General features: G+C 39.4%; 2 protein-coding genes across 3 annotated transcripts; one reads left to right on the plus strand and one right to left on the minus strand.

Moving 5' to 3' along the window:
- Positions 1 to 795: 795 nt before the first annotated feature.
- LOC129178812 (receptor for retinol uptake stra6-like) lies at positions 796 to 21,749 on the plus strand. Of its 2 annotated transcripts, XM_054771397.1 has the most exons (17): positions 796 to 1,002; positions 1,109 to 1,175; positions 4,266 to 4,351; positions 4,424 to 4,563; positions 4,694 to 4,860; positions 4,949 to 5,056; positions 9,395 to 9,468; positions 9,712 to 9,791; positions 9,897 to 9,958; positions 10,354 to 10,516; positions 10,590 to 10,665; positions 10,931 to 11,064; positions 12,663 to 12,780; positions 12,877 to 12,978; positions 13,044 to 13,207; positions 13,305 to 13,442; positions 14,206 to 21,747. In XM_054771397.1, exons 1-17 carry the CDS (start codon positions 902 to 904, stop codon positions 14,445 to 14,447), a joined length of 2,022 nt encoding a protein of 673 aa, XP_054627372.1. In that variant the 5' UTR covers positions 796 to 901; the 3' UTR covers positions 14,448 to 21,747. The 2 variants fall into 2 exon arrangements, with proteins under 2 accessions (XP_054627372.1, XP_054627373.1); XM_054771398.1 differs by lacking the exon at positions 1,109 to 1,175 and having other exon boundaries at positions 854 to 1,002; positions 14,206 to 21,749.
- LOC129178811 (immunoglobulin superfamily containing leucine-rich repeat protein 2-like) lies at positions 14,783 to 24,077 on the minus strand. The gene is made up of 2 exons (XM_054771396.1): positions 23,930 to 24,077; positions 14,783 to 21,475 (listed from the first exon to the last, which is right to left on the minus strand). The coding sequence occupies exon 2, from the start codon at positions 21,464 to 21,466 to the stop codon at positions 19,367 to 19,369; it is 2,100 nt and encodes a 699-aa protein (XP_054627371.1). The 5' UTR covers positions 21,467 to 21,475; positions 23,930 to 24,077; the 3' UTR covers positions 14,783 to 19,366.
- Positions 24,078 to 26,088: the final 2,011 nt, after the last annotated feature.

The raw sequence follows: 26,088 nt of genomic DNA on the forward strand, positions 1-26,088 counted from the left end.
AATAATGTACACTGTGTGTTGTGATTTTTGTATTTATTTGTGATGCATGAAAAATGCAGAACCATTTTTCTCATTTTCATAAATTTGTTCACACACCCTTGATTGGACGCCAAACCTTTCACACTCACATGCGCACCTATGAGCCCTGAACCTCCTCGCTGTGAGACCGAAATGCTTACCACGTTCACCACAGTGCCGCCCTTTTTCACATTCACTCAATAACAAAACCACACTGTTGTTTTTCATGCGTTAAACATGTTGAACAGTTTTTTAGGCTGTTGCAAACAAAGGTTCCCCCTGTTTAAAGCAGAGATTTCCATCTTATAATGGGATTAGTCTCTTCAGTAACAGGCAGAGGGAGGCAAGAAGGTTAATTCCACACTGGAGCATGAAAGTGACATTAGCCAATTCTTATGTAGAAATGACTCCTTAGTATACAGCTTCACCAGAAAATAATAATAATAATAATAATAACAAGGTATTTTTGATGCTGAAGTAGTTTTGTTTAATCAGTAGTGTTCAGTAAATAAGTACCCTGCATTACATTATTTGGACAAAGAACACAAACATTCAATGGACATACAGTAACACCAAAATGAATGTTGGTCTACAAAATGAGAACGCACTGCCAACCGATCCTACTGTACAATAATCATACATCATTTCTTCCATAAATAATGTTCAAGGAAATCATCAGGCATCGGGGTCACCTTAGGTTAAACTGTTCTCCAGTCCCCCGTGTGCAGCCACTAATCCACTGTGTTCAATTCTTAACGCTAACTGGAATGTGTTGGCTCTTACCACACAGCACCATCAAATCTGATCCGAGTGCAGACTGAAGACTGAAGACAGACCAGGAGGCAGACGAGGTGTATTCTTTATTTGTCACCAAACAGGCACAATGAACCACAGCAAGGTTGAATTTGAACCTTTTGAATATTCCTACTATGATTACTCAGACTGGTACTCCAACAACCCGGAGCCAACAAAGCCTCCCAAAGAGTGAGTATATCATGAAGATCAATTCATCTACAGTACTGTATAGTTACTTACCGGTTCATGGTAATTGATGCCTACTTAACTTTATTTGCATTTACATTATCTGCAGAGTGATTTTACCATGCGACCCAACAGCGGATGATAAAATCTTTCACATCTGCATACTATGTCTATCTGTAAGTACACGCATTTCATTTTAAAATGAAGTCAAGCAGTAATCTTACAGTAAATGATTGTCCGCTTTTACAGTGAAGCAAGGATTCAATAGTCAAATGTCCCAGTCCATGAAACATGTTGTATATTTCATTTGGATTGTAACTAGGGCTGTCAAAAATATCTCGTCGAGGGCAGTAACTATTTTATTTCATTAATTACATTCATTTTTTAGCGTATTTAACACATACGCATCATGGCAAGCCACAGCTCTCTGTTATGACGACAGACGGCGGCACACTGTAGCCCCCGCAGAATCATGAACACATCAACAGCAGTGCAATTCCAACATCATATATGTATCCCCAACTCCAAACAAACACGTCTCCAGTCCATTTGTCATTGCAACGACACTACCTCATTGTCACTAGACAGACGAGACAACAACATCATATTATATTGTTGTTATGTGTAGTCTACTGTGAGTAAACAGAAAGACAAAGAAATACAATAAGCGGATATTCTTATCACTCACTCTTAATGCGGAAGTACAATTTGCAGGATTTAAGTGTACTTGGAAATCCCAGAAAATTCACTCAAAACATGTGAACTCAACTTAAATCACGTGGTGTTTTTGAACGCAACTCCTCATTGCTCATAATAACACAGTAAAGTCTGATTCAAATATTCTGCTATTAAAGAAACCAGTGTTAGCTAAATAGATTTTCAAACATGTGTGCCGTCTCTTAACTTGATTTAAATTTTAAGTTCATTTGGCGCTGTTAATACATAAAATATATATAATCCTGCCTCGTCATTTATCATTCTTTCAATAAAATACAATAAAAATGGGCATATTTCAGACAGTGTGACATGGTGATTAACCATGATTAATTAATTTGAAAACCGTGATTAGTCTGATTCAAAATTTGAATCATTTGACAGCCCTAATTGTAATGCAACCTGTCTGACTCTGACCAGTTAAGTTAACATGAAGAGGTTTATACTACGTTTTATTCTAGAACTGACATAATTGGGTCTTCTCAACATGTGTTGGATCCAATACACACGCTCTCTCTCCCATATCCACACACACACACACACACTGGTGGTAGCAATGGTAGTAGTTTTTTGTGTGATAATTCTAATCATAATTATGGATGAATAATTATTCAATAATAATCCCTCAAGGGGAAATTTTATAGTAATGATCAATAATTATATAGTACACTGTAGAATTTAACAACTGATACAAAGAAAGAATTTTTGTAATCATAATATTACCATAAAAAATTGCAATCCCCCATATCCCATACAAATATGCCCCCTAGGGGATGTGAGGAGTATAGGTTTTGACATTCTGATGGGAAAGTGTTATAGTTCAGATCTGATAAATGTTTAATATGAGAGAAATAAACTCAACTCAATAAACATCAGTAAAAATGCATAATAAAAAAAAAGAAATTCATTTTTATTATTGTCCAATTTGATCCGTTTTATTTGTGTTTTCCCCATTTTGTTTTAATTTGCCCTCCTTTTTTAAAAGTATTTTTGAACATTTGACATACACATACAGTACATACATATATAATTCATTTTTTCTTTCTTTTTCAAATACCACATAACTACATAGCAATCATCTTGACTCTCTTGTTTTTTTTCTTTCATATTTGATGAATTGTTAGCTTGTTAACTTTTCATTTAGTGACACATCTCCCGACAACTTCCTCATGTACACCACTGTTCCTTGTCCTGTGTTTTATGTATTGTGTTCTATAACTCCCTCACTTCTGAAACATGCACTTTATATGGCCATCACTGCTGTAAGTACACATTCAGTGTAAAAAAAACGGGATAGATTTTTGTAGAGGTGCTTGTTTTCACTCTTTAGTCACTTTAAATTCCAACGGTAGTTGGTAGTAATGTCATGCGTGAGCATGATCACACTGTGAGCCTCAAAAACTAACCATACTCCGTCAAGTGTTTGTTCTTCAAATGCCGTTCTAAATTAAAGTTTTTTATCGTGCCACCCCGGTGAGATATTTTTCCTGGCATGAGTTTGCAGGTGATTTGCACACGACAGACATGTTTGTTTTTGTTTTGGCACGCATGCGCGGGGTGAAGGAAAGTGAGAGGGCGCTACTGTAGACGCTGCAAGATACTGCACTGCACGCAGGGATGGCTACAGGCTGCAATAGTACGAGCCACTCGTGATCAGCTTTTGTGGTCAGCGTTGAAAGACGTTTATTGGCATGTGCCGATTCACGTGCTTTTTCTTGGAAATTAGCTGATACTGATCGCGTGGCCAATTGATCGGTGCATCCCTAGTCAAAACATATGCATATGTAAGCAAATGTTATGTATTTTTGCCTAAATTAAGCATTTCCAAGCATAAAAATGGTTAAATGAATTAAAGTGCAAATATAAGACATTGAAAAAACTCAACAACATGACTATGTAATATTCTACACTTGTCACTATATTGCGGTAATGTTACTGTAATGTTCAGTGAGACACACACATCAGACTTGATCGCCAGAACAACAGGCTTTTATTGCAGGTTTGAATTATCTCACAACAAGCACAATAATCCCTAATAAAATCCTTCCCTGATAAAAATTGTGGCTGTAACCCATGGAAAGCTGAAACTGAACTCTGAACCCCTGACCCCATTTCCTGTCCGCCCCTCAGCTCCCTTAGGCAACACATTTAAAGCAACACACTAGCGTATTTATGTCTTATTTCTGTCTTAATTGGCTTATCTGCTTTTATTACGACTGCTACAGTATATTGGGTATTACAAGTGTAAAGGTGACTGTAGGAGTGTTAGTTCATGTCTAGAGGGCTCTAATAATGTTAAAACCCATGTTTACAAGGTTTGTAAACAGGTTTTTTATGCTCTAACTACAAAAAAAATGTATTTATGAATAAGCAATTGTACTTCGCAGAAATTCACTTATCACAGTCAGGTATGGAACCAATTAACTGCGATAAATGAGGGATTACTGTATGATTTTGAAACCACCCTAAAACTAACAGCAACACCTCAGTTTGCCAATCATTCACATAATTAGTGTCCTGCAAACTTGTAACAAATGTTTTTCTCCTTCTAGCTGGTGGTCATGTTAATCCTGGCAGCACTAAGCAGGAGAAATAAACTCTGCCAAGGATTTACAAGAGGATCCTCCAGTATCTTTAGGTGGGTTTCACAGTTAAGGCATGTTTGATATGTGGCATATCACCTGTGAGTGTTTCCTGTATGTTCTTACAGTCCAACCAACTTCCTGGATCAGACACAGAAAAAAGGTGTGACCATGGCTGTGTTTGGACTGGTGTTCAGCAAGTTGGCCGTGCTGGTGATTGCTCCCGACCCTCTGCCGTTCTCCAAAGATACTCCAGCTGAAATCAAAGGTGCATATCTATAACAAGAACTGGAACCGCATGTTCGCATCTGTATGCCACACCTAAGCAGAACCACTGTATTCATTCATCATGAAAACCAATTCTCATACCCAACATTATCTTGTTATTTTGTTTTTAGAGTTCATGAAGATAATCGCCATCTTCTACTATCCAATCCTCTACTACCCTCTGATGATTTGTAGCACTCTGCATCACAGAACAGCTTATGTGTTTGGGACTCTGCTCTCATTCTGTCATTTTGGAGTACTGCTGTGGCAGAAGTTTGACTGTCCAAAGACTCCAGAGGTGAGACGTTATTACCTATTTCTATTAGGGCCTTCTATTACATATAAAACTATGTTTTTGTGATTCCTTCTTGACTTTTTCTTCACAGCTCTATAAGTTCTACACTTTGCTTGCCGCGTTACCTCAGCTGGCCTGCCTGGCTTATCTTTGCATCCAATTTCCTCTGCTGTTCTTCAGAGGAGCAAAGACTGAAGAGGTGAGAAATGTTTGTGAACAGCGATATCTTCTTTGTTTAATGGAAAAAATGAGAATGAAAAATACACACAGCCACAAAACACAATGTATTTCAGCTATAGTACACAACTGATCCAAATTTTAAGACCAGCTGAAAAATTGTAAGAAATTACATTTTGCATTGTTGGATCTTAAGGAGTTTCTAAGTAAAACGGTCTTTCACTTGTATAACATTGTTCCACCTCCAAGGCAATCAAAGCGCTTTGACACTGTTAGCACATTTACCTACTGATGACGCAGCATCAGGAGCAACTGGGGGTTCAGTATCTTGCCCAAGAACACTTCAACACGATCACGGGAGGACGGAGGATCAAACCTGCAACCTTCAGGTTGGGAGAAAACTACTCTACCACCTGAGCCATGCCGCCCCATAAGTAGAGCTTCAAAATGCAAAAATAAGAAATGGGAGTGAGACAACAAAATTTGAGTCAGCAATTTATTGCAAACAGCTCATCCATTTTCTATGCTGCTTATCCTAGTTAGGGTCGCGGGGGTATCCTGGAGCCTATCCCCGCTGACTTCAGGCGGGGTACACCCTGGACTGGTTGCCAGCTAATTGCAGGGTACATATACACTCACACTCATAACTATGGACAATTTGGAGTCGCCAATTAACCGAACATGCACGTTTTTCGAATGTGGGAGGACGTACGGGGAGAACATGCAAACTCCACACAGAGATGCCCAAGCGAACATTCAAACCCAGGTCTTCCCGATCTCCTGATTGTGTGGACAACATGCTAACCACTCATCCAGCCTGCAGCCCATTACAAACAACCATTAAACTGAAATAATTTTCTAAAAGGACTCAGTAATGAGTAGATGTGCCATTCTTGTTAATCACCTCCAAAATTGGTTTGGGCATGCTTGATGACTTCAGGTGGCTTCACAGAGGACATCCACTGTCTGCAACTGATTCATTTTTGTAAACGTCCCTTGCCATCCATCCCCCAAGGTTCTCAATTGGATTTAGAATACGGGAACAAGTATGGGCCAAAAGAGTGAGGTTATTCCTCTGGAAAAAGTCCTTTTGTCAAGCGGATATTGTGAACTGCAGCGTTGTCTTGTTGAAAAACACAGTCATTACCACACAGACAAGGACAACATCTCCACATACTGTAGCTGGCTGCCATTTGACGCCCCTGCACAAGCTGAAGGACCATTGTTCTTTTGAAGGAAAAAGTAACAACCTTAATTTGCGCCGAGCTTAGTTCCGTGACTTTACTTACAGCCAATCGGATCCTGCGGCTCAAGGCTGGTGACATTTTTTGGGTGCACCACTTGACTTTTCTGTTCAATGACCTTCAGCATCTTTTAAAGAAGTTTAAAATGACTGTCCTACTTCATCCAACCTCAGCAGCACTGCGAGAGGCCTTGCTCATGCAGCTCAACAGTCCGACCGCATTCAAGGAGAGAAAGCTTTTTTGCCTTTGCCATTAAGATATCATGACAGTGTGAATACCTGACAGAAAATGACATTGAATCCACATTGTTGCCAAGATTGCTTTCAAAGGCTGTCGTCTTAAGCTTTTGATCAGCTGATGAACAGCCTATTTCACTTTAATTCTTGTTTTCAATAAATTGCTTTCACAGTTGTTTTTTTTTTCTCACTTGCATTTCTTCTTTTGCATTTTGAAGTTCTACTTAGAACCTCCGTTAGATCCAACAGTGCAAAATGTCAATTCTTGCAATTTTTTAAAATTTTGATCAGGAGTATATCACACCCCTCACATTTCTGCAACCATTTGATTATAATTTCTCAAGGAACATTATTATAGACATGAAACTTCAATATAACTTGGAGTAGTCAGTGTACAGCATTTATAGCAGTATAATGTAGAGTTACTGAAAATAACTCAACACTAGGAGTGTCACCAGAGACCCAACTCATGAGACGAGACGATACACAAGATTGGGTACACTCTGGACTGGTCGCCAGCCAATCGCAGAGCACTATATTTTATATAAAAATAAAAAATAATACTGTAATGCAATATTTCCTTTAATTTGTCGTCTTTCACTCTGTAAAGTTTTCTCACAGTCAATTTGTCAGACAAATCTTTGTGTTTTTATTACTTATTAGTATCAATATTTTAGCATTTTCTGGTTACATTATGCTCTTTAGCTTTATTTTCCACTTTTTATTGCTGGGTTTTTGTTTATTTTACCCCTGAAATGAGCTAATTGGCGACTCTAAGTTGTCCATCGGTATGAATGTGAGTGTGAATGGTTGTTTGTCTATATGTGCCCTGCGATTGGCTGGCGACCAGTCCAGGGTGTACCCCACCTGTCGCCCGAAGTCAGCTGGGATAGGCTCCAGCATGCCCCCGTGACCCTAAAGAGGAGAAGCGGTATAGAAAATGGATGGATGGATGGATGAGCTGCGCTCCACGGATGGCCCCTAGGCCATGCTTTGGACACCCATGTGTGTTCGGTGAGCTAGACTGTCTTGGTTTCACCAGGAAGGCCAATTTTTGCCAGGTGACGGAGTCATGTGTCCAAACTTTGCCTTCTTGGGTCTGTTGAGCTGCATTATGGAGGGGTTGATGCAGTTTTTAGACCGCCATGAAACCAGCATTGCACGACGGAATTTAAGTAGAGTCAAAGTTGCCATGCGACGGATACTTCAAGCAAGAAACACTTCCTGACTTTAACTTTTAATGCGCACCCCTTCTAGTTCAATGAAGCAATCATGTTGCCGAATTGTCAACACGGATCTCTTCTATGTATGAGGTATGTTATGATGGGAAAAGAGTGATCGCTGGAGCTTTGAAAGTTGGTGCCCAGCCAAATATATCGAGCGTAAATAGAATCGCTGGGTGATTAAGAGTGCAGACAAGTCCGAACATCTACGTGGGTTGATCTGGCTAATCTTAAGCAACTCTGATGAAATGTAGAATTACTACATCCGCTGCTTGGACAATAAACACGGTGACAGCTACTGTATTCAACTTTGATCGAACAGCCACACATCCCTCACTGGATCGCTGGGAACACTGAGGTAGGTTGCAAGGTGTGCGTTAAGCAGTTAATGTGCGCTTACCATAATTCCTTGCACACTTTCACTTCCATATTATGTGTATTGTCATTCATAGTTCACAGTCTGATTGGCTTCTGGCTGCCCTGTTCTCGTGAGACAGCTTTCCTCCAAACGAGAAATCTTGTAACATTTTAATCTCTTGTGTCCAACCAACCGCAGCTCACCTGTGCCGGGCAAACACTCATGCATCCCCAAGCCATGATGCTACTACCACCAAGCTTGACTGTAGGCAAGCCACAGTTATCTTGTAGCGAAGTGTCGAAACAGCTCTAGGAGCCGTCTCTTTGAAGCGACTGAGCCGTCGTTTTTTTCTGGTCGTTGCTCAAAATATGTGGTTCTGTGCGTTGACAATAAGCAGAAGGTGGAGGGAGGGGTTGCACTCACAAGGCAACTGGAAAGGTGAGGAAAATGAGCAGCAGGAAATTAAAGCTGAGGCAGTTTGTGTCTTCACTAAAAACTAGAAAAAACTACTACCTGGATATTTAAATGCATATTTTGTCATGTAATGTTTCCTTGATGTTGTGTTGTTCCACAAGTAGTTGCAAATGTACAGATAAAACACACAATCACATTGGACTTTTTTTGTTGTTGTACTTCATGATATGGTTTTTGTAGCAATCTGTTCCACACTGAGCATGTCAATAATAAACATTTGATATAAATATATTTTTACATTAAAAATAATTTTACACATATTTTGGTTATACATACAGTAAATTAAGGCAACAGAAAATTTTGGGAGACCATTTGGGAGAGTCTAAATTCCCATCACTAATATCTTGGTACTCCCCTGTGTTGACAGGTATTTGGGCAATAATGACTATGTATTGAGTCAGTATGAGTGGATAGTAATTCTATACTGCTTTGCAAGCTGTACACAGACTACTCTCAAGTATAGCCAAGTTTCATTTCCATTTCCCTTGAGAAAATATACTATAGTCAATATGGGTTCTAAAATGTGAGTGGTTTACTCTATTTGAAGCATAACAAGCATGATTACAACAATTTGCTTTTATGACCAAAGTAATTTAGCATCCTTGATCAGATTACACAAGCGAGGGGCACTAATGCAGGTTTGTTGTTTCAACAGTTTTCATGATCATACAGCTGTTCAGCTAATGTAAATCCAGTGTGTATAAAAAAGTAAATAAAGAGATTCTAAATACATCAATCTATCAAAGTATAAAATTCCAAATTTCTTGTGAGAACAAGAAGCTGCACATGTTTGACCAAAATCTAAATAATTGGTTTTACTCCCAGGATCTTGACAGCAGCTACTACAGTGACTATGTGAAATCACTGCTGAAGAAGAAGAAGAAGTCTTCAGCAGTCAGGTGAAGGAACAAGTTTGTTTTTAAGTTGCATTTCGTATTCTCATGGACAAGATATTAGCATCACAATGTATGGTGTGAGGCAAAGAGGGTGGGCCCACATCCAGAGGTAGCATGGCAGGAAAGCTAAAAAAACAAGTACCACACAGTGATGATTGAATTCCCTTATTGTGCTTTTTAATTTAGCTTACTAAAATAATAATAATAATAATAATTCCTTCTGGTTGTTTTTGCTTAAAAATGTAGCTCCTGCTCGTCTGACAAACCGACACTGATGGAGAGACTACTGGAAGTGCTGAATAGTTATATTTATAGACCAGAAAAAGGTGTGTGCAGATGATTCTTAGATTATTTTTAAAGTCACATTAAACATACTTAAACTCTCATCTCCACCCTGGATGAATAATAATTTATTTTTTTTCCTCTTTCAGTGTTCCGTTTCCCGCTAAAGCTGGCTGTGTCAGTGTTTGTGGCTTTTGTGGCAATATATCATGTAAGTGACATATCACCATTATGAACCTTCATCTTTTTGATTACAGACTAACCAATTAATGACTTAATTCATTAATAACTGTATTACTTTTTATTATATTAGATTGTTTTATGAATTATTTGTTATTTACTTATTTAATATACAGGATACTTATTTGTATTTGTATTATACATGGTGTCTTGTCTGTATTTTGAGGTCAAGTGTAGAAATAAATAATTTTAATAAGTTGGTATGTCTGACAACGACAATATCAAAGCGGTACAGTACATGTACTTTGCATTATACTGTATTTACAGTATGTGTACTAATGTATGTGCAGGACACCATGCTTCTTGTTGGTGATTTACTTTGCCTTTATAATATAGAAATAAGTGAAAATATGTCTTGTCTTTCAGACTGCACTGTTGTTAGTGGTGTTGGTAGTCCCAACTCTCCATATTGTCCGTGCTGGTATTGATGAAAACATTGCCTTCCTCTTATTGGGATTTGGGATCATCCTCTCAGATGACAGAATGGAGGTTGTCAAAATTGTGACTTTCTATACTTGGTTGCTAGAAGGTTTGTGATGTATTTCTTCAGGTTTCTTAAAGTGTTGATAGTATGAAGAGATTAAATAGTATTTATTTTATAGTGTGCTACCTCTGTGCAATGACCCTATCTTGTGTGGTCAGTGTGGTCATGCTCATGAGGACCATGGTACTTCACAGGTAAGCGCAATCTCTTTTTGACATGGTGTTGTATCTGTCGTCGGAACTTCATTATTGTTTCGACTTTTAAATAACAAAACTGGTGCATTTTTCTTTTAAAGCAAGAGGAAAACTGAATGTGATGTAATGTGTTTCCTCCAAATTCCCCTGTGACAAGTATTTTGATTCTAGCTATGCAAAAAAGACATTGTATAAATCTACATAAGACTGCTATTCTATAATACATTGAACACAATGGCCCTCCCATTGTCCCTTTGTGCTTCAGATCAAACCTGAGAGGACTGTACAAAGGAGAAATCTACAACCTTTATAACAGTCAGAAGAGCTGCCGTCCGTCTAAATCTGGTGTCGTCTGTTGGATGGGCTTTACTGGATACCAAGCTGCAATCGTCTGTCTTGGTGAAGCTACGAAAACACTGCAGAAAATTTACTTTCAGAATTACAGTAGATCCCTGCTATTGGTGGGGTTGCATTCTCAGACCCACCAGGGTAACTGAGGAACTCGCTAAATCTGTCGACGTTCCAAACCCTGACATATTTTCTCAAAAGCGACTAGCGCCAAATGTATTTTTTCTGGGGTGGTTGGAGAGTTTTCTGGTATTTGGTTACATAAAACTGAAAGAATATATCGTTCTTCAGCTTTTGTTCTCACTGAGCAGCAGCAGGCACCCCCAAGACATATGATTAGCCAATGAAACAGCCAATAGCTATTTTTCTTACTGGGGAGCTGGTCCACTGCATATAAAGAGCACCTCCTCAAGTGGAAATTTGCTCCCGAATGCTTTCTGCAGAATTATAACATTTTCAGCATGGAACAAATGAGATGGGTTTACCGATAAATGGCCTAATTATGGCGATTAGAAGCACAAAGTGATGGGTTTCACACAAATAAATAATTAACGATTTGATCAAGAATGTGCAAATTTGTGGGGTCGCTAATTGTGAATTGCGAATATGTGGGGAGCTGTTGTAGTTGTGCCACGCCACTTTTATTTTTATTTATTTATTTTGTTATTTTTTTTTAATAACGCATTAATAAATCATGCTGTTTCGTGGCTGAATACGGCCTTTTATTAGTCATTAGTCATTGAAGAAAGTTGTATGCATTTTTTGCCTAAATTAAGCATTTAAAAAAAACAATGGCTAAATTGACGAAAATACATACAGTATAAATATAAAGCATTTCAAATATGTGAATAGGTGTGAATATGTAGTATCCTACACTGGTCACTAGGGGTCAGTAATGTTACTGTAATGTTCGGTGAGTGACACAAACGCCAGACTTGATTGCTGGAACAACAGGCTTTTATTACAGGTTTGAATGATCTCACAACAGGAACAATAAACCCTAATAAAAGTCCCTAATAAAAATACGGGATGCTGTTCCGGCCGTAACCCCCGTCAAGCTAAAGCTCAACTCTAAACCCTGGATGTCACTTCCTGTCCGCCCGGCACTCAGGGAACATATTTCTTGCGACACACATGAGCATGAGTCTTATTGATGTCTTAAATGGCTTATTTTATCTTTTTATGTCTACCATGTTGGGCAATACAAGCGTAAAGGTGACTATGGGTGCTATTTCATGTCTAGATGGCTGTAATAATGTCAAAAAACGTATTTAGAAGGCCATCAACAGGTTTTCTATGCTATGAAAAATATTCCATTCATAAATAAGGAATCCTACTTTGCGGATATTATTGTTTTATAATAAATGTATAGTCTGGAACCAATTAACCGTAATAAACAAGGGATTAGTGTACAGTATATACATTGATCTGAGAGTCACTATCAAACCTGAGCATTCTTAGACTGGATGTCACAGTTAGTGTAGTTGTAACTAATATATAAATTTAACAGTCGTTAAAAGGAGAGATGATGCATTCTTGTGTTTTACTGTATTTGGTAATATAGAACCCACTTGAAACAAGTGATTAACGTTGGTGTGTTAGTAAAATGAGTAGGCTATTAATCGGCCCTCCACGTCATGTCTTGGCAGGTATGGCAATTCAGACTCTTGTGTTTTTCATCTGCTTCCTGTTCCTGGTCTTCCTTGTTATCGTCCCCATCTTTTATGGACGCAACCTCATTGTTTTTGAAATTGCCGGGAAGGCCTGGTGTGTGAGCAATTTATCAGCCATTTCTTTATTCAAACTCTTTACAGACTAATACAATTTAACTGATGGATTTTCTATTTGTGTGTGATGCATTAGGCCAGCGTGGGTCACAGTGATCCTCATCACAGTGCTTCAACACGTCGCTGCCAAGTTTGCGTTTGTCAAAAAAGAAGCAGGCACAAGAGATTTAAACAACAGGTACAAGCGTTCATCTTAAAAGATTGGCAAAGGTTTGTTTATTTGTTTTGGACTTTGATTTCCAGAGAGAGTTTGTTTCTTTTGACGTATCTGCTGTTTCTGATCAACACCGTGGTGGGAGTGATAGTGGCCATATGGAGGATGATCATAACCGCGCTCTACAACATTGTGCATCTTGGGCGTGTTGACATCAGCCTTCTGCACCACACTGCAGAGTCCTACGACCCAGGTATCCAGTGAACCCAGGTTAACTATTGTCTATGTTGAAAAAACATAATTGGATAAGTATGACTGAACCCTGCCCATGGATCTTTGTTCCCATCTAGCATACCGCTACTACACACACTTCCTGAAGGTGGAGGTGAGCCAATCACACCCGGTGATGAAGGCTTTCTGTGGGCTGCTGCTGGACATGATGGTAGAAGGTGGACGAGTGGGGCAGAAAATACGAGACGCAGAGGAAGGTACATACTGTAACACACACGCCACACAAGCCTACACTGAAAAGGCCAATTCAAATGTTGAGACAGATATTCATCTCAAACCTCTAAATTGGATTTGCCAAGAGATTGCAAGCTCCTGCCAGTATGATGCAGAACCTCTGACAGGAAAATGGCATAAATCGACATTTATATATACAGTGGTGTGAAAAAGTGTTTGCCCCCTTCCTCATTTCTTATTTTTTTTTGTATGTTTGTCAGACTTCTGTTTCAGGTCATCAAACACTTTTAAATATTAGTCAATGATAACACAACTCAACACAAAAAGCAGTTTTTAAATGATTTTTTTTCTCCCTTAATAATAAAAAGTTTCATTTAAAAACTGCATTTTGTGTCCACTGGTGTTGTCATTGACTAATAATTTAATTTGTTTGATGGTCTGAAACTTTAAGTGTGACAAACATGCAAAAAAAATAAGAAATCAGGAAGGGGGCAAACACTTTTTCGCTCTGCTGTACATGATGCAGTAGACTGGTATTAATTAAACAATATGTTCATTATTATAAGTTGATATAATCATATTATATGTTCATTATTGTGGTGGTGTAGAAATGCACTTCATACTAAAAGTTGTGTCTCATATTTTGGTTACCTTCTGAGATGGGCGCTATGTTAGAAAGCTATCAAAATGAACACAGCATATAACAGTACAGTGTCTGGTCACAGACTCTCGCCTGAAAGGTGATGTCTGGTTTTGTCCTGACAGCCTGCTCCGTAATGTTTGCAGGGATCCAGCAGAGCAAGTCGGCCAGCAGTCGCAGGATTCGCTCTCGCTGGCAGCTGATCTACACTTTGGTCAACAACCCCTCCCTGTTGGGCTCCAGGAAGCACTTCCAAGCAATGCAGGCCTCAGAGAGCCTCCTGAACGGGACCCCAAAACATAGCAAAGAGAGAAGCAGCAAGAGAGAAGCTGACAGGACATCTAGTGAGTCTGCCAGGGCCAGTGAGAACCAGGATAAAACTGAATGAGATCATAGTCATTACAGCTGGGTTGGCATCATCAGGTGAACTAGTCACAGAGCTGCTATGAATTCAGGCACAAATAAAATCATGATGTTCTTAAAAGTCTAAGAGTAAAGGTAGAAGGTTGGATTTGATAGTTAAGAAGACATTGATTGGCCTTACTGACTCATCATGTGAGGGCAGTCAAATAACATAAGATCGTGGATTCTGGTGGTTCTTCCGTATAAAATAAAACGTTGCTTTAATATTGTTCTACTTTCTTTATTCAATAGTATGATACATCTGAAATTACAGAGTTACAGCATTACTGATGTCTAATCCAAGATACAGTCATCCCTCGTTTATCGTGGTTAATTGGTTCCAGACCTGACGGCGAAGTGAATTTAGGAAGTAGGATTCAATATTATGAAACAGCATATTTTCGTATTTAGAGCATAGAAAACCTGTTTATGGTTTTCTAAATAAGCTTTTTTAACATTATTAGAGCCCTGTAGAAATGAAATAACACCCCTACAGTCACCTTTACCCTCCTATTATGCTTTGTTTACACCACATTGCGCAAGCTACACAATAAGAGACAGCCGCCGCTAGCATCGCAAGCGACAGAGCTAACTAGTTAGCCTCTCCAAGTTACTCGTAGTTTCTCATTTACTTATTTGAAACATTACAATATTTTTCATGGAGTGAGAAAGGACAAAGTAAGACGCCAGGAACATTCCACTTCCACATGGAATGAGAGGAGAACCTTTTTTTCGCTTGATCATGTCAGACATGCCATGGCTGACTCCATGCAGTGTTAAGGTAATATAATCTAAGGTAATGTCTTGTAAATGTGACATTACTGATGCCTAGTGACCAGAATAATAACTTTTCTTTCAATCTTTTTTGGTTAATACACTAGGTCCTCAACTTACGAACACCCGACTAGCGAACATTCGCTGATACGAACACAAGCCGACTGGTCTATATTTTATTTTATTTTGCCTTGTCGTCGCTCAATCAGTGTTTATACTGCTACTATACATGCTTGACCTGTAGAGGGCACTGTGACACTGCTAATGGGATCAACAGAGGAAGAGTTAGACGCTGGGGAGATAAAGCTAAATGGAAAGCTAAATTATACAACCCGGACAGAGCGTGTGATTAAAGTTTATGAAGAGTTAATAGGCCTGCTTAATTCTACACCACCCACAGAACACTACCTCTTTTAGAAGAGTCTAACGACGACGACGATTTGTCCTTTTTTTCAATAACTCCTCCTCCAATTCCTCCACAACGACGTATGCTCGACCACTCCTCTTCAAAGGTAAATAACATTTATCATTACGTATTATTATATCACTTTTATTATTGTTTTTTTCATTAATTATCCTTGTTTAATATTACTACTACATCCAAACTCATAGTTACATACATACGCATATACTGTATGTATACACGTACATGTAGTACCTATATCATTGGTAATATTACCTTTTCCCCTACTTAAGAAATAATTCGACATAAGAATGGTCGTCTGGAACCAATTGTGTTCGTAAGTTGGGGACCTAGTGTATTGGCCATGGTCTACCATGAAGCAGTGGTAATTTAAGGGAGCGATGTTCAAACTGCGATGTAGCGACGGATGACTGTTCTAGCTGGTGTCAAAGTCCATATCAGCACATAAGTGTATCAACTCAACTATACGATGAATCCTCATTTCAGAAACATTTTCTTTCGCAACTGACTGTTCAAGTTATATTAGAGCAGGGGTCTCAAACACAATTTACCTGGGGGCCGCTGGAGGTAGAGTCAGAGTAAGGCTGGGCCGCATCAAGTATTGGGAATAGGGCTGGGAATCTCGGGGTACCTCACGATACGACACACGATACATGGCTCACAATAACAATAATATCTTGATACAGGAATAGGGTGAATCAAATAAATAAATACATAATTTCACAGTTTATATTTTGCTGCATTCAGCTGGGATAGGCTCCAGCTTACCCATGACTCTCTCTTAGTTCAGTGTAGGCTTACAGTATGTGTGCATCCTACGAGTAACACTGGCTTGTCGCACGCCGTATTACAGTCATCTTTGAAGACAATTCGTGGGCCGCAAAATGTGACTCGGCGGGCCGCAAATGGCCCACGGGCCACGACTTTGAGACCCCTGACTTAGAGCTTCCGGGCCGCATTTACAGTAGTCTTTCCTCTCAAGTCGTGGTCCGCAAAATGTGACTTGGCGGGCCGCAAATGGCCCGCGAGTTTGAGACCCCTGTCTTAGAGGATATTTTGCCTAACATCCGAGCAGGCTTCATCGGTTCATGCTCACGACTAGGTAGGACAGCTCTTGTCTGAAGGGATGGTGTAGGATGGGTGTTTGCATCCCAAAAGAGAAATCATTCTTGGTTGGGGCGTGCCTCTACCTTACAGGACAAATACCTGGGTCCTACACCATCCCCTCAGACAAAGGTTTTCCTATCTAGTCGAGAGCATGAACTGGTGAAGCCTGCTCAGATGAGAGGTGAAACAACAGGACAACATGAACAGTCAGCTGAGATCGATCTGAGAATCTAAGAATACAACGACCCGAATGAATGACAATATTCACAGACATGTCAAAGACATAATAAATCTTTAAAAAAATACATATATCAGCAAAACAACAACTGATAGTTTGCACTAAATATTTTGTAGTTCTAGGTCACCGGTGTGTTGTTTGATGCCATATGTTGGGGTGCATGTACTAATCTGTAAACCCTGAATAGAAGACGACCCATGTTTTATGCTAGGGAAAAAATAGCATTTTATACAGTACTCCTCGGTATCCATCCAAGTGTTGATTGTTAAAAATGATTGTATGTTGCATTTGTTGACATTGATATTGTATATGTGGGTTTTCCTTTTGAATTGACCCAATGTCACTCACTCAAACATAAGGCCTCACGAGTAAACCCATAAAAGCAAAGCAGAATTATATTTGGTCTGACCAGTGACAATGTAATGCTAGTTGGCCTCAGTGTTACTAACAACACTTACTTCCAATAGTGCAAAGTCCACTGGCCCTTTGTTGTTCCATATTGACATGCACATGTATTAATCAGGACTATTGAATGGCTGCATCACAACAGTCACTGAGCGAGAGGTCATAGTTCCATTTTGGTAAGACGAGGTGACACAACTGGCTTTAAGTATCATGTCTGCAGGCTTTTTCTGGGTCAGTAGCGTTCTGTTAGTGATTATTACTAGCGCAATTGTTACTAAATGTTCAAGACAAGTTTGATGGAAGGAGTTTGCACAGTTATTAATACACCCCAGTAAAAAAACAACTTATTCTTAGACATGGATATAAAAGAGATAAACAAAGACAGAGAACACAACACAAGTTATCAGATGAGTCAAGAATAGAATCAGAATGCAGAAACAGAGGTCATCAGGCAGCATGCACAGTATGTCTGTTAAATGTGCCATTAGAAATACACTGGACTCATACACGTTCAGTTTTTAGAAGTACTTTTACTGTTGTGTACTAAGTAGGTTGTGGTGAAAAAAAGATACAGCACCAAACCAGTTTACCAAAGCATGTTTTGAACATCTACTGGGTCCAATAGTACAGTAACCGAACATTTAAGTCACAGTACTTTTTATCACAATGTTTCTCTTTGAAGCAAACCTTTGTTTTTAAGTGCCACATTGGTATATGATGTGACATAACAGGACAAATATGTTGAAATAAGTGTCTAAGGAGCAGCACACTCACCTTCTGTTGTTTCATTTCACACTGTTATTTTCCCACTTGTATGTGTTGCTGTGTTTTGTATGCGCTAATATTAGAGACACATTGGACAAATGAGCTACATTTGGCCAAGCAAGATATTTAGTTTTTTTGTCTTGCAGTTGCAGTTCTTTCGATTAAAACTTTGAGCAAGAGGCAATAATCTGCTCCGCATTGCAAAACTGAATGCAAGCAGGGCTTCCATATTATTAAATTCAAGCTCACGATATCGTGGAAAGGTTAGCAGCTAACTCTGAGGAACAGCAATCAATTCAAACATCTAAATACAGTTCCATTTTGCATTTTTTACTAGGATGCCTTATGAGCAGCATATCTTATGCCTCAAAATGACAACACAATAGCGATCCAAGTAATTTTTGGATCACCGATGAAATTACTCTAAAAAGTAACCAGTTACACTTACTAACGGTAGTTACCTTCCCCCCCAAAATAATATAATTAGTATTGAAATTACTCCATCATAAATGTAATTAAACACTTACACCAATGACGTTGCCTGTACTTCCATTTTGAAAACGACAGCTCCGTCTCACCATTGTTGCATCGAGTTCTTCTGCGTGGCTTAGAAATGTGACATTTGCAAATGAGTTGAACAGCTCATTTAAGTGAGCTATGTAACGATGAGAAATTATTCCCGGTTTCATATAAGAACCGCTCGTTCTTATATCTTATATTCTTATATCCGCGAATCGGGTCTCTAATTGAGCCGAAAACAAAGACTCCACCCGTTCGTGAACGTCACATCTCTATGAGCGAGCCGATGCGCAGATAACAGTGGTTAGATTTATAATAACGCACATTTCACGCCAGTAACGGTAACAGTATTGCAACATTTAACATTGATGAGATTACCCGTTACTAGAAAACAGTATCAGCTCTAGTAGCGTCGTTATTTTTAACACCATTACTCCCAACACTGTGGATCACGTACCTTTCATTTACTCTGCAGAATTATTGCACTGCCTGCTACATTCATTACTGCCTGGTTAGTTAGTTAATTAGCTGCTCGGTAGGTTGTTGGGTGACTTGATCCCTCATATCTGACTGAAGTACATTAACATGACACAACACATCTCTTGACACCACTGGCACAAAGTACAATACCAGCTTAATCTGAGTGCAATACAAAAGTGCACACGTTGTAACATTATGCTACTACAGGTTCGCAGTTACTGATGTACATACAGTATTTCTCATTGCGTGTAATATTAACAGCTTCAGCCCCTAAAGGAAGTCCCTCACTGAACTCTGATCCAACCTCACAGTCGTCCAAATTGCCTCTGGACTGAGACAATGTGACGGACATAGTCATTACACTTTCTTCTGTATCCGCCTCCTTCTCTCCATCTATACTCTCAGTTGCCGTCGCCTCTTCCTCTAGCTGGCTGATGGTAATGTTCCCCTGAGACTCTGTTAGTGGTGCGTGGATGGTAATGTTAGTGGCAAGTGTTCTTTCCATCTGGTACTGGTCTCTGGCCTTCATGATCAGCTTGTATGTCTTGCTGCGGTATTTGTACACCAAGTGGAAACATGTGGCTCCAAGTAGAGGGACAGTTGACACAGTTAGAAGGCAGATGCTGACTGAGATGATGATGATCAGATTAGGGGCCTTCCTTTTGGTGGTGAACAGGACTTGCACCTCACAGTCTTCTCCCTTGTAAGTCAGACACAGGGAGTAGTTGGTACCAGGCCGTAGACCACTGAGTAGGTAGGTGTTGATGCCCTCTTTAATCTGCGACCACAGCACAGGTGAGTGTTTGCGGTTGGTGGTGACGCACAGATACAATCCTCTTGAACGGATTTCTTCAGAGTTGTCTGAATGCCTGTGAGGCTTTTCGCTGACATTGTGGGGGCTATCCGGTGTGACCATAACGGTCCAGTTTGCATGCCTGTCTCTGGGTATGAGAAGAGGGTTGAGCCTAACTGTTGCCTCTGTTTCTGACACCCCCAGGGCAATGACACCAAAGTCAAACATATACTGCGTGGAGTCATCCACACTCCTATTTGAGACATGATTGGAAATATGTATTGTTTTAGCTGTCAATCCGCATTTAGTTGCCCCTATTAACTCCTCAAAATACTGAGGGTTAACCTGTGCAGTGGGTAAGGAAGTGGGCACGACATCATTTCTATCAGCTACAGAATATACAACAGATGTTGCAGTTACTATTTGTTGTGTTGTATTGTAAATAGCTGCTGTGGTCATTTCTGTTACAAATGTTGGCTCTGATGACACTTTGACTACCAGTGAGTCTGTTGCAGTACCAAACTTGTTTGAGGCAGAGCAGCTATAGTTTCCGCTGTCATCCTTGCTGAGATGTGAGATGACGATGGTTCCATTGTGATAGATTTTGACTGGATTACTTGACAAGGTGGATCTCTCCTTTGGATATGACTGAGTAAGTTCTTGCGGTCGACTGCGAATACTCCACATGACCAACGGCTTTGGGTTTCCTTTAAATTCACAAGTTAAGATCAACGCATCACCCTCGTACAAAGTTGTGTTGTCAACATTAGGCTGAGTCCTTATTGTAACAGTCGGCTGTGTGCATCTGGACTCAGCTAAGTTCACAATCATTTCTCCTTTAAGTTCCTTTGGAGTAGAACAAGTGATCAAGTTCATTTTGGGTACTGAGAGGGTGGTGGTCAAAAACCAATCTCTAAACCAGCTGAGGGAACAAGTGCACGCAAAAGGATTGTTGAAGAGCTGCAAATGGGACAGAGAAGTTAAGGAATCGAACGTCCCCTCAGATATAGTTAAAAGCTTGTTATTGTTAAGCTGGAGGGACCTCAGGTCTTTGAGGTTAGCCAAGGCATCTCTTGGCAGGCTGACCATTTCATTGTGGTTCATCTTTAGCAGCTGCAGCCTCGTAAGATTCTGCAGATCGCCCCATGGAAAGTCAGCTACCTTATTATGGCTGATGTCAAAGTTACGCAGATGAACTAGAGATGTGAGGCTTCCTGGTTGGATGGAGACGATTTCATTGTGGGCCATCCACAGTGATATCATCTGGGTGACATTGTCAAAAATGCCTCGTGGTACCAAATGGATCTTGTTAGCTGAGAGACTGACAGTGGCAACATTATGAGGCAAGTCAGATGGGATTTCAGCTAAGTCTTTGTAGGAGCATTCAGCAAAATGACGGCGATATTTGATGGAGCAGGTACAAAGTGTCGGGCATTCCTGCAGGGCGCTAAGCACCGTAGAAACCATCACTGTTAAATACAGGACTTCTCTGGCTGCCATCTTCAGCTCCTGTAACACAGTGTAACAGACTTTCAATCAATAGAATACATAGTCATCAACAAATACAGATTGAAGTAGTGATTTATGGACACTGGTCATCCAATACGAAGGAAGCCTGGACAGTCCATTATTTATAACAAATTGCAGTTCCAAATAGGGACGAGCGAGTACACAACAATCTGTATCTGTATCTGTTCACCCATCTAAGTTATCTGTATCCCTAGCTGTACTTAGAGTAGGCGGAGTATAAACCGGAAGTGGGCGTGGTTTAACCAGAAATGGGTGGGGCTTAAATCCATGCATCATTGTAAGTGTGAAATTGACATGGATTGATCAGAAGTTGCTATGTTTATTGTTTACTATTCAGCTATATGTGTACTGTTTGTGTGTAATTATTTTTTAATGATCTGTGTGAAGCTGTTGATTCATGCAAACATCCAGTGATGGCAGGGAAATAATCCACTGTCTTGTCCACTGTAGTTTTTTCAAAAACACCACGTTCGGAAATACGAGCAAAGTTTTCCCACTGACTTTATATCACCACACACATTAGAAGCAAGCAGATTAAAAAAAAAAAAAAAAAACACCGACGCAACACGAGCCGTTTAGAGCTGCGTCTTGTCAAATGCACCGCATACTAATGAAACAAGTATACAAGTAACTTTAGATACGAGCTAAGCTGAGGAAAACCTAAAAAAAACCCTGTCCGGAGTGGAGGCAGTGACTAACGTGACACCAGCGGTTTTCTGTCTTGTCAAATGCACCGTGTACTCCTCTCTGTGGCTGTAGAGAGTCTGTCTAGGGAGGGGCGGTCAAACATTTTTAACATTTCCCGAAATGTTGCACTTCTTTTGCTATGCAGTGAGGGACACTGACTGACTGGCTCCTTTGCACCTCTGTTTTAGGAGTGCATACAAGTTGGTCGTATTCCCCTGCTTCCTCGTCACTACTTTTGAACAAATGCGACATCTCAGTTTGTCGGTGTTCATGCGCTCACCTTGTTTATTCTGTTTAAAACCACAATATTCCCACACTGGGGATGATGACATTTTGTGCCGTCATTCATGTTAGCGTATTTTGAATCACATTTTAAGTATGGATGTTCAATATTATCAGCCAATACAACAATAAAATATCGGTTCATGTCATTAAATAATTTTTTAAAAGTCAAAAACAATGAATAAAGTTGTAATTTTTTGGAAACTTATGTTGGGTGCAAATTTATAACATAGGAATAAAGTGAAAATATTAGGAGAAGAAAGTTGAAATATTTGGAAAATTATACAAAAAAAAAAAAACACCAGCAGAAATGTTACCAGAGTAAAGTCAAAATATTAAGAGAAAAAAATACAGAGAACAGTTGTTGAACAGAATTTTATGAGAATAAACTTGTAAAATAAAATATAAATAAAATATTTCTATTTATAAAATATTTATATTATAATATATTATAATATTATATTTATTTTATAAGTAAAATAAAGAATATATAATTTCAGTAACAATGTTGAAATAAAGAAAAAATACATTATTGTTTTAAAAGATATAAAGTTAGAATTACAAGAAGAAAATTTACAAGAGGAAAGCTGAACTGAAATAGTTGGGAAAAAAAACCCCAGCAGAAATGGAGAAAAATATTAAGAAAAAAAGTAATAATCGAATGAAGAACAAAGTCGCAATTTTACAAGAATAAACTCTTATTATGGTGGAAAAAACATAGTTTTTACTACTTTTTCTTGAGCTACATATAGCTTCTTAGCATATTTGTATGTGTTGGTTTACAAAATATCAAAGTGGCCCTTGCATCCTTTCATTTTTCAGTATGTGGCCCTCGCTGGAAAAAGTTTGGACACCCCTGGTCTAGAGTTTCATACTTTGTTCTTATACGGATGTTTGTGCCACGTAGAAATGTGTAGTACATGGTCAAATCCTAAAACAACTGTAGTATAATGACATCTGGGATTATTCTGCAAAACTACCCACTTGAAGCTGCATTTACTGCAAAATGTGAAAGAAATAAATGGAATACGAATATAAGTATAGAACTGTGAGAAATGTCTCAATACAAGGTAGATACAACAACTGCAGAAAGCCCATACTGTACATGGAAACAACAGTGTTGCAAAGCACCGTCACATTTGATGAGCACATTTTAAAAGCCCAAGTTGTTCCTATGCTTTTGCCCACTCTATCTGTAAGTTAAGGTGACAACAGCACAGCAGTGTCATTGGGGACAGCCCGTCTGGTATGAAACTACGCAACAGCCTCCTGATCTGTGTGTCCTTGGTGCAGCATGGAGGCAGCTGCCTGTCAGATGTTTGCTAGCAAGGCTCACATCTGCAGCAAGACAAGTAAGCTATGCTTTTCACCTCAGCTAAGTAGCACATTTGAACACTGGGCGAGATCCATCGAGGTGATAATAAGCTCATGAACAAATGATAACGGTCAGAAAGATGATCTTACCTGTCTTTTGAACTGTTGATCTATGCGAGGGGCTGTGACGTTCCTTCTAGTCCAAACAACAGCAGCACACAAGCCATTGGAAGTTTAAGGGAGGAAAGTCTTTTATCTGCTTCTGTAGTACGAAAACATGCTGTCTGTCTCCCCTCCTCTCATCACTGGGCATAGTTGCATTGACGTGTCCTCACAAATTCTTAAAGAGAAATCCACCCTCACTGGCCGGACAATTCATTAGGTACACGAATAGAATAGAGAATGAATCCATAATTATGTTCCTTGCAACAAAAACAAACGCTAACAATTTAAATAGCTCAACAAAATAATGATAATACAAGTGTACAATTACTGAAATTTTGCAGTTTGCATTTATTTCATAAAAATACAAATATATACAATTGGATTTGCATTATTTAATTTATTTTCCCCCAGTGCTAACATTTGTCAGAATTAAAATGCTGCTTTCAGGGGTGTCCAAACTTTTCCCGAATTTTTTTTTATATATATTTAAATAATTATAATAATAGACTAAAGATTTGTGCTTATTAGTTATTAGGATCAACATTTCGAGTTCTCCCACGCTTGCAGTTTTTTGTGTTTAATTTTATTACTACAATGTTCTGCAGGCCAATAAAAAATGCAAATGCTCCAGGGGCTGCACGCCCAGATTGCATTTTTATTTTTATTTTTTATGAAAATACTTTATTTCAAGGCCTTGGCTGCAAGCAACATTAAAAAACGTACTCACTTAGTGTATATCATTAATTACATATCGCAAATTCACGTGACATCAGCCATCTATCCATCAGCCAACCACATCCTATATTATAGCCAGGGGCGGACCTACCATTAAGGCAAAGTAGGCAATTGCCTTAGGCCGCCAACCAGTAGGGGGCCCCCAACCAGCTGCCCCCTGCCCTAACCAGCACAGACCAGGGCCACCACTGCCAGCAGCACCCTTACATATTCATTTATAAATTATATTAGCATACTAAACAAATAACAGAACAAAAAGAAAAACCTAAATTCATATTATCTACCCCCCTCTCCTCCACACTATAATGGACTGTTCCATGATGACAGCGGTAATGCGCCTTTGTGAGAAGCTACTGTAAGTGTCAAGCTACTTAAAATGAAGCGAATTTACCAGAGCGGGTTTGAGAAAAGGAAACGGCGAGGGGAGGCCAAAAAATATATTGCCTCATTGTCGAAGGTCTCAAGATTCTTTACAGTGTCGGTAAAAAACATGCCGGCGAGTCCCAGTCCGCTACCAGATGCTGAGTTTGGTGCTGCAACACCTCACCTATGTGTGAGGTCCAGTGAGAAAGTACAGCAACAAGTAGGACTTACTTTCTTTGACATTTATGCAATGAAAACCATGGACAACAACATGGATGGATGAATGAGCATCCACATTATTTGTATTTGTACAAATATGAAAAAACTCCATTTGACTTCTCTCCCATGGAAGGCATGGACATGGGGAGAAAGCAATAGTGTGCAAAGTGTTTATGTCTGTGAGACCGAAACAGGGAGAGTTTGTGGTGAAAGAGAGAGGTGTGCGTGTGTGTCTCTCTGAAAACACACACACACACACACACACACATCTGTTGTGATGATGTCTGGGTTGTTTTTGTTAAAAAATAAATACCTGGCATTTTGACACTGGTTTTATATCTGAAACTTTATTCTCTCATTCTGTTCACCCCGTATTAACTTAGTGCAAGGTTGCATATCGATAGGGGCCTTTGAGGCTGCCTTTCCTGCTTTTTTGAGTTAAAAAAACATATGAAGAGGGCCCCTGGCTGTGATCACCTCAGGCCCCAAAATTGCTAAGTCCGCCACTGATTACAACTGACAATTTTTCAAACGTGAGTGTATTCTAAGGTACATCATCTAATGGGGTCTCATTTTTGAGATTTTATTGCTTCTTGACCTCCTCCCAATTTAACAAATGCACCAAACCTGTCGGGAAACTTTCAATGACTCAGTAATATCCTGAAATATGTACCAAGCCCGAATGTACACTAGGTGGCCCTAAAAGCTTAAATATATAAACATATACGCTACATGAAGTAAAGCATCATGTTCAGGAACACAAACATTCACGGTGTACACACAAACACAATAAGTAAACGCAAATCTGAGCGGAGGTCTGCCATTTG

The sequence above is a fragment of the Dunckerocampus dactyliophorus genome, chromosome 3, assembly GCF_027744805.1.
Source record: "Dunckerocampus dactyliophorus isolate RoL2022-P2 chromosome 3, RoL_Ddac_1.1, whole genome shotgun sequence".
In the NCBI taxonomy this organism is placed as follows: Eukaryota; Metazoa; Chordata; class Actinopteri; order Syngnathiformes; family Syngnathidae; genus Dunckerocampus; species Dunckerocampus dactyliophorus.

Excerpts from the sequence above, each read along its gene's own strand:
- LOC129178811 (XM_054771396.1), bottom strand. The coding sequence starts at position 21,466 with ATGGCAGCCAGAGAAGTCCTGTATTTAACAGTGATGGTTTCTACGGTG.
- LOC129178812 (XM_054771397.1), top strand. The coding sequence starts at position 902 with ATGAACCACAGCAAGGTTGAATTTGAACCTTTTGAATATTCCTACTAT. Across the intron at positions 4,564-4,693 it reads TACTCCAGCTGAAATCAAAG|AGTTCATGAAGATAATCGCC; the intron begins GTGCATATCTAT and ends TTTTGTTTTTAG. Across the intron at positions 4,861-4,948 it reads ACTGTCCAAAGACTCCAGAG|CTCTATAAGTTCTACACTTT; the intron begins GTGAGACGTTAT and ends TTTTCTTCACAG.